Genomic DNA, 9,633 nt, shown 5'->3' on the forward strand with positions numbered 1-9,633 from the left:
TTGTATCCCAGCATGCTCTTCTGTCTTTTGCTGCTATCTTTCGTTTCAGTTCTTCATATTTTTATTTATTCTTTTCTAGTGAATCAGAATTCTCTTCTATCGTTTATTGTTTTCTTTTATCATATTATGGTTTTAGCTTCTTTTCAAAGTTGGTGATTTGGGGTTCTAACCTGATTTCACATCGAGACTTTGTCGATCAATTTGGTCAGTTTTTTTTTTTTTTTTTTTTACTGATTTTTGTTCCCAAATATTTGAAGTTGTTAAGATCTACGATAGTAATTTGGAGATGTATGAAAGACGTACTCCAACTCAAAATGATTCTAACAATGCTGTCATTGCTACTATGACAAAAACGTACTCCCTGACTCCGCTGCTTCTCGTATAGAGTTTGATTCTGTATTATCTACTGCCCTTCTTACTCATGACAGATGCAACAATTGTGGAAGGAAAGGTCACCTTAAGGTTGATCGTCGCCATTGTCCTGCTCGAAATAAAACATGCCAAAATTGTGGCAAACTCGGTCATTTTTCCATAGTTTGCCGTTCTGCAAGACCAACAATTTCACGTTCTATTTCGTCTGTTATAGCAGCCCGTGCTAACGATGTTGATAATTATCCTGTTACAAAAAAGTCAAAAGGTAAACAACTTACCGCCCTTATATACACAAGCAGCTTCGATACGTTTATTAGTCCTAGTCTAGTTAAAAACTTGAACCTGTATAATCGGAAACAGGACTCAGTAATTTCTATGGCATCATCCGTCCTTTCCCTCAAACTATCTGAATATTGAACTGAGAATATAACATTCAACGGTTTCGAGTATAAAGACATTGACTTCACGATACTCCCTAATTTATGCACGGACATTATACTCGGAATCCCCTTTTTAAAAATGCACCGGAGTATTACTATTTCTTTTGGCGGGTCACAGGATATCTGCGCTGTTACTAAAATCAGTTGTGCTCCGGTTAAATTATTCAGAAAATTGACCCCTAATTGCAAACCCATTGCTATTAAGCCCCGCTATTACCATGCTGAGAATGCTCAGTTCATTGAAAAGGGAACTTAAATTACTTGAGAATGATATAATTGAACTAAATTATTCTCTGTGGCGCACTGTAAGCTGATCTAATGAAATGATTGGTAGTCAATTTTTCCCAGACTATTAACCGTTTCACGTTGCTTGATGCATACCCCTTGCCACGGATCGAAGATCTTATAAACCAAATAGCTCAGTATCGTATCTTCAGTATAATTGACTTGTCTAAAGCACACTATCAGATTGAAATTTGCCCCTCAGATCGCTCTTATACGGCTGTTCAAGCTGGAAATCGTCTATATCAATTCAAACGAACACCCATGGGTGTCACAATTAGGGTTCCTGCATTTCAACGTTTCATGAATTCTTTTATTTCTGATAATAGATTGTCTGGAACCTTTTCTTATTTGGTTGACATAATACTTTGCGGTAGGACCCGGGGGTGGGCACGACGTAATCTGAAGCGTTTCCTAAAGGCTGCCTCTACAGACAACCTCAAAATAAACCAGGAAAAGTTAAAGTTTTCACTTCGTACTTGGATATAAAATTTGTAATAGAATTTCTCAACCTGATCCTGAGCGTTTGAGACCTCTTTTGCAAATATCTCCCCCTTCCGACTCAAAATCGTTAAAAAGGTGCCTTAGAATGTTTGTCTACTATGCGAAATGGATACCAAATTATTCATCTAAAATTCGCCTACTAGTTGAAAATAAACAATTCCCCATGCCTTTCATGGTTATAAACTTTTTCGAAGAGCTCAAGAAAGACATTGCCGAATTTTAAAAAAATTATAATTTCATGCCAAACCAGGCACAATGCCACTTTGATGTAGGGGCCTACTATCGGGGACATAAGTTGCAGGGATACTATGTAGGGAGTTGAGCAGCTAGATGTCTATTCACATGACACTTGAACTTCGGCATGTCCGTACAGTTGGGAAAGCAGGAATCTGGAAGGGAGTTCCAAAATCTAGCAGTTCTGGGGAAGAAACTATTAGAGTAGAAGGCTTTCTTACATCTAGGAATCTCTACCGTGTAGGGGAATCTTTTGTAAAGGTTATCGATGATGAATTGCCGATTGTTATCGAAACCGATGTCTCAGAAAAAGCTATCAGAGGCACTCTCTTACAAGCTGGAAGACTTGTAGCGTTCTTTTCCCGGTTGTTAAATTCCTCTGAAACGTGACTTCATATAGTCGAAAAAGAAGCATATGCCATAGTAGAATGTGTTCGTAAATGGAGAAACCACGTTACTGGGAAACATTTCATTATTATTACGGATTAGTGAGTCGTATCTTGTATGTTTAAACCTGCTAATCGCGAAAAATTATAAACGATAAAATTATATGGTGGAAAATGGAACTTCTTCCTTTTTCATATGATATAAAACACGGTCCTGAGAATGAAAATGTTGTCGCTGATACGTTATCGCGAACATGTGGTGCTGCTATTTCTTCCTTGGAGGAACTAAAATCAATTTATAATTCTTTAGCACATCCTGGAGTACAACGCTTTTGGCATTTTGTAAGGTCACAAAATATGCTATATTCAATCGATGAAGTCTGGCGCATGACTTCTGAATGTCCTACTTGTGCCAAAATAAAACTTCAATTCCTTAATTCCTCTAATTATATTCATATCAATTCTACTGCCCCATTTAAACGCCTTTCTGTTGATTACAACTTACCTCTTCCGGTATCCTCGTCACGTTGCCATTGCATACTAACTGTTGTCGACGAATGCAGTCGATTTCTGTTGGCTTTCCCTTATCGTGATTGATCTTCACAAACCGTGATACACTACCTGATGACTATTTTCTCTATCTTGAGACTTCCCTCATTTATTCATTCCGATCAGGGAGCTTTGTTTATGTTGAGAGAATTCAAGCAATTTCTGCTATGACATGATTGGATCCAGTAACACGACTGCTTATAACCCAAGAAGTAACAGCCAATGTGATCGCTATAATGGAATTATATAAAACACTATCTAATTAGCTTTGGAATCTCAACGGTTCCCCATTAACGTTTGGCAAAACGTCTACAGGATGTTTTGTATGATATTCACTCTCTACTATGTACAACCAATAATGCCGTTCTTCACGAACACATGTTCAATTTTGAAAGGCGCTCTTCCACTGGTACTGCATTGCCTGTTTGACTCAATGAACCTGGAAACGTGGTATTAAGACTATTTAGTGGCAGGAGCAAGTATGACCCTATTATTGAGGTAGTGGAACTCCTCGAAGCCAACCATACACACGCGAGAATTCGACATCATGATGGTCAGGAAGATTCTGTAGTGTTGAGACATTTAGTCCGTTTTCCACAATCTCAGGATCCTGGTGAAATCCATGTCCCGATCGACCTCAGGATTCTGCTAAGAGTGGATCTAGATCAACCTCAGGATTCTGCTGGGGACGTGGACCCCGAAAACCTGCCATCTTTGCCTGGTGCAAGTCCCGAGATTCATATTTCCTCAAAGTCTGAGACTTCACCGGTCTAGAACTCATAAACCAGTCCAGCAGCTGGATTTATAAACTTTCTAATAATAATCTCTTTCAAGTGAGGGAGTATTATAATTTTCTTATAATAACTTTCTTATTAAAGTGATTTTCTCTTTATTTGAATATCTCTTCTCAATTGATCTTGCCGGCTTTTTTATTTTTATTTTTTATTGGAATACATTTTTTTTATTAACATGCATTCCTAGCCACTTGCCGCATTTGTCGTTGTAAAATTCAGTTGAATAAAGCCTTGAAAAAGATCTTTCTGTCTGTGTCTTTACACATAGTCAAAGCGGGTTTACCTAGTGTGAGGCTCGTTTACCTTCCTTCGTCTCTCCCAGGTGGCCCCACCAGTTGTTATTTATAGTTCAATCATGTGGTGTATCGGCAAACAAAATGAAGGGCTTACCTGTGTTTCTCCATGTGAAAGAAGAGAGACAAAATAAGTGACTCATTTATGTACTTGGAGTGCATGATGGGAAGGCAGTGCATGATGAAAAGGCAGCTTTTTTTTATTTTTTAAAGTAAGACATAAAAGGAGGTGAACAGGTTATAATCTTGCAAGGAGAAAAGACCCGGATGTACTCATATTCATTACATCATCTCCTCTTGTGCTGAATTTTCCCGTGGAATTTAGTTTTAATATCTTCTTATTTTAGTGTCAGGACATAATTTATTCATTTTTTTTCCTGAATCTTTTCTTACTCAATCATTGCCATGGTGACATTTGGCACATTGGTTTTTCTGGCTTTGAGTTTGGGGATAATTTCAATAGAGAATGCTAACTTATTCGAACAAGAATTCGAAACTAGTCATAAGACTTTGACTGACATTTCTTCGGTATTTTCCATGACCTTAATAGTGTTCCTGGATTTCAACTGATTTCAATGTCTTTTGCAATGACATTTCCTTTTATGTCATATATGACCTATTCAATTCCCTTGGTTACTATTTCTTCTACCCAAAACATTTTTCCAGCCATAAAGTTTTTGAAAAAATATTGTCCTCTGTCGTATAGACTTAGTTTCTTTGCCGGAATAGGAAACAGCTTACTAAACACAGAGCATATTTTTCTTACGGATATTAACTCAGCTGGTGATAAACGTGGCGTAGTATTTGGGTTTGGCATGATTCTGTAAACTGTCAAAAATTTTCTGCATACTTCTTGCATTTGTGTCTATGCCTTGATTTTTCTTCATTGTTCGTTTGAATATGTCCATAAATTTTTCTGCCATTTCATTTGATCTGGATGGTAAACCGGTGTTGTCACAAGCTCAATGAACAATTTACAGCATTCCTTAAATTCGTTTCCATAAACTGGGTTCCATTGTCGTTGACTAAGATTTCAAAAAGTCCAAAAAGCAACTAAAAATGTTAAGTGCATATATTGTATTTGTTGCCGGCGAATGTTTGCATTTAACAATTTCTGGCCACGTTGTGAAACTGTCTACAATGACTAAGTATATGATCCATCTATGGACTCTGCAATGTCGATATAAAATGAAGTTCATGGGACGCCCGTCGTTAGTCATGGTTGAATATTTTATCGCCAGTTGCCATCCTTTGCATTGTTTCACGACATTTTCTATGTGTTGGTCCATCCTAGGACAATACATGTAACTTCTCATTAACGATATAATTTTAAAAATCCCTGGTTGGCTTATGTGAAATTCTTTGATTACTCTCTTCTGTTAGAGTAGCTGACATTACTGTTCTATCTGCATATAGTAATATCTATTCATATATGGAAAAGGGTGATACACTAATTATCTTTTCATTTTTCTCGTTTAACTAGACTTGTTTTTCATTTTTCTAATGAATTTATCATTTTCCAATGTTTTTTTTTCCACATCTCTAAGCAATACCTGAAGTTCTCTATTAGTATTGCCTAACAGACCCGACAATTCACTTTCGTTTCTTAGTGCTGCTATTACTGTTTCTTCAAGTGGTTCTGAATATTTACTTTGAAGGTACATATTTTATTTTAAAAGTATAATTCAATAAAATTACGCCTCAACGTCGTAGTCGATTTGCTGTGTTAGTTGGTATACCTTTTTCGAACCTTTTATTATTATCAACGATTTGTGATATGTTTACAGAATAAATTTTCTACCGCATAAATGTGACTTTTTTTTGCAGCATAAATTATTGTGTAACACCCTTTCTTTGATTTGACTGTAATTTCATTCTCAAGGAATGTGCTATAAGTTTTGTAGATCCATCATCGAATTTGTGAAGTAGTACAGCACTCAGTTCCTCATTATTATCATCTGCTGCTATAATCATTTTCCTTTTTACGTCAAAATGTGCTAGCGATAAGTCTGCTTTACTTTTTAAAAGCCTGTTGCTATTCTTCTGACCACATCCACTTTGCACCCTTTTTTTACCAACTTATTTAACGGCACTCTCACATCATATACTTCTGGAATTCGCATGCTATAGTAAATTACTAATCTCAAACAAACCTGGAGTTTAGCAACGTTATCAGGGGCGTGCATATTCATTATAGCCTCAGCACTTTCTAAGTCTGGTTTTCTTCTTTTACTCTCAATGATCTGACCTATATATTTTATCTTCCTTAAGAATAACTCGCATTAACCATAATTGGTCCAATGAAGACTCTCTTCTTCTTCTTTTTATTATTATTATTATTATTATTATTATTATTATTATTATTATTATTATTAGTATTAGTAGTAGTAGTAGTAGTAGTATGTCAATCTTCTCAGTGAAAGACATGGCATCATAAAGACTTTTCATAGTAATAATTTAGGGTTAAGCTACTACTACTATTATTATTATTATTATTATTATTATTATTATTATTATTATTATTATTATTTATACTCACTAGAAGTTTACACGCAGACTATTATCAGATATTATTCACCAACTACAACCGCTGGTGTTTCCTGGAGTTGTTGTTGTTGTTGTTGTTGTTATTATTATTATTATTATTATTATTATTATTATTATTGGCTCACAAGATTCTTTCACACAGGTCATCAAAGATCTCTCCGTGAAAACAACCTGTGGTGTTTCCTGGAAACTGAGTGACAACAAGTCTCCACAGATTTCCAGTACTCTCCACCTCTTTCGAAAATTTGCATTATCGCAACAGTCGCTTACCATTGATTTTTCACTAGCAGCGGCTATTGATCTCCACTGGAATTTGAGTGGCGATAAGTCTCCGTAAGGTCACAGTTCTCTTCGCACTTGTCCAGCGGAGGTCTGGCTAATGCTTTCTCTCCTCGGTATTTCCATCCTCCTTGACCCTACTGGGCTATTTGGCATCATTCTTTTGGGGAGGGCGGTGATGGGATAATGGGAGGGGATACAGAACTTATAGATGTGCAGCTTCAATGTTTTTGGTTCCATGTAACGCTTTTTCATGTTTTACTTCTGCAGCAGTTTGTCTGGCCTGTGCACGTGACTCATGTGACTCATGTGGTCTCCGCATTCAAGGGTTTCCTTAATATTTCAGCTGTTTTCATTATTGTTATTCGTTGTATCTTTCCAGCCATTATGCTGATTTCAATTTCTCTTTCTTTTTAAATAAATAGAAAAAAGAGTTTTTAACATGAATATCATTACATAAAATTTTTTTTTATAGGAGTACAGATAGATAAGAAGTGATATCATCTCTTAAAAAAAAGAGAATGGTGCTTGTTTGTTTAAAAAGTTATTTTGGTGTTGTTAAAAGAATTTATAAGTAATTTATTATTCTCATTCTTCGTAAATTGATCGAATAACGAAAGGTTAATTCTGATTGCCGATGGTGCTTCCTGTAAATATTGGTAAAATCTGACTGATAGTTTTGGAGCCTATTTGTTTTTAATATGAATAGAAATAGTAAAAAAGGAGTCTTTTTCCCGATTTGAAGAGGCTCTTAACAAACTGGACAAGATTAATAAAAACAGATTCTGAACGCGTCACCGCACGCAGAACGTTAAAATTGCAAAATATTATTATTATTATTATTATTATTATTATTATTATTATTATTATTAGTAGTAGTAGTAGTAGTAGTAGTATACCAAACTTTAACTTCTATGACTCACCTGCTATTTCAAGGATGCTTTAATGGAAACTTAATGCAATTCTGTTTTGATAGTTTTGTAACGGTAAGTCACTTACCGATATATAGACAGGCATTCAATAGTCAGTCATACTATGGATATAGATTATGATTGAGACAAAAAAAAACTTTATATGAATAACATTCTGCAAGTAATGTTTTACTTGGGTTCAGAAAAGCGACGTTGTTGGAAAAGTCGGACACAATCTGTGACTGCGCATCATGCATTCGAAGATTTCGACATAACACGAGTGAAAAGGAGATGAAACTTATATCGGATTAGTGGAATCGGATATTCATCAAAGTGAAATATTTTGTACGCGTCTCGTCGTTTCGTTTCGTCTTAAAGAAAAATGCTGAGATTGAGGCGGATAAAGCGGAGATAAGTAGACGATTGTCTCGTGCAAACCCTCATCAAAGAGTGATGAATCATATGAGGTCGTTTTTTTTTTAGTTTTATTTCTCTTTCTTTTGCGGGTCACTGTTAAGTAGGTTTCATTTTTTTGTTGTTCTGAGCAGAAGACTGCTGAGGAGCGACACGTCGTTATTAAAATTAAATACAACAATCATATGGCAAGAACAATTGACGTGATAGTTGTTAGTATTTAGTAAGATAGTAAAACCGGATCTAGTTCGGAAAGCGCCTGGCCGGTAACGGTTACATCCGGTCCCAGGCAAGCAAAGGTGAATATTATCCGTGATACTATAGCATCCTCACTGTTTAATTGTATATGTATATTTGTTTTCAATGTGCATTTGTTGTATGTTTTGTCTTTGATTTATTACTTGTACTGCGAGGGTATTCTTAGTTCTGCTCGATTTAGTTTGGTGTGGGCCATACTACTTTTTGCTAGTGTAGGTTTGATGATGTTAGGTTTGGCGATATCATCTCCTACATTAATTTCCTTTGATCAAATCGTTTTCTGTATGGTGTCAGGTTCAGCGATATCAAAGTTAACCTTTTTTATTCAATGGAATTGGTATGGCATGCGAATGGGTGCGATTGCGACAGAACCTAGTTCCATTTGGCCTCTCTACTATGTATCTTCTAGAAGCTTCATCATTCTCGACGATGGTTCTAGGGTGACAGGTACTGTCGCGTTTATTTAGTATCCATACACACTGATCAGGCATAATAGTCGTAATTTCCTTGTTCTGCTATAGTGGTCATTACAGGTTTTCATTATTGACGACCTCATGTATTCGTAGTGTTCTTCCTTTTCTCGTTCTGATCGGTTGAATAAAGTGATTGGTATAAGTCATCGAAAAAATATTTCAGCTGGTGATGGTAGTTTGCTTTCTATTGGTGTTGCCCTAAGCTGTTGCAGAACAAGCTGAATATCGGTTCTCCATCTTTTGCATGTTTTTCGTTGATTTCGGATGTCTCACACGTTTCTCTACAAAGCCATTGCTTCTGGCATAGATGTGTACTTGTGACGTGCCTTATGTCCACTGAGTTGAAGATTTGGAAAGCCTGTCAAGAGTAATGTGGAACAGTGTCTATCATGAGTTTGTATAGACGAAAAAGTAAGGCACAATATGTCATTTTTTTCTGCTTTCTAGCCTTTGGTCAGTTGACTATACTGTACCTTTTTGATTTGTTATAAAGCTCGTCCAGGAAATCGTCATATAATGTTGAGATGTTGAGCTCTACCTCAGCTCAGCTCCTCATCTATGAAGACATATTTTTGTGCTAATCTTCTGGCTTGTGCAATCAAGTCGTCTAATGATTCATTTAACTTCTTACAGTATTACATGAGGTGAACTCTGTGGATCCTTAAATTACCATTCACACTAAGCTGGTTTTGGAAAGAGGTCCATAGGTGCTCGGGTGATTTCTTTTGTTGATTAGTGGGATCACTGATATTTAAGTGTTTTATGCCCTGGTCCCCTATACCTATAATTTTCCTAGCTTGTTTTGTCCAGTCAGTTCTTTCTACATGTGCTATGTATAGATTCATTTGTCTTTAAAAAGTACTATAGCTTCGTCCAGATCTAGATAAGACAAGTTTA

General features: G+C 36.2%; 1 protein-coding gene across 1 annotated transcript; it reads left to right on the top strand.

Moving 5' to 3' along the window:
* The first annotated feature begins 2,392 nt into the window (after positions 1–2,392).
* LOC145247218 (uncharacterized) lies at positions 2,393–2,815 on the top strand. Its single transcript, XM_080108845.1, has one exon. The coding sequence runs from the start codon at positions 2,393–2,395 to the stop codon at positions 2,813–2,815; it is 423 nt and encodes a 140-aa protein (XP_079964971.1).
* Positions 2,816–9,633: the final 6,818 nt, after the last annotated feature.

The sequence above is a fragment of the Euprymna scolopes genome, chromosome 25, assembly GCF_053919585.1.
Source record: "Euprymna scolopes isolate OS-2025 chromosome 25, ASM5391958v1, whole genome shotgun sequence".
Classification (NCBI taxonomy): Eukaryota; Metazoa; Mollusca; class Cephalopoda; order Sepiida; family Sepiolidae; genus Euprymna; species Euprymna scolopes.

Coding starts and splice junctions, on each gene's coding strand:
- LOC145247218 (XM_080108845.1), top strand. CDS start 2,393: ATGGAACTTCTTCCTTTTTCATATGATATAAAACACGGTCCTGAGAAT.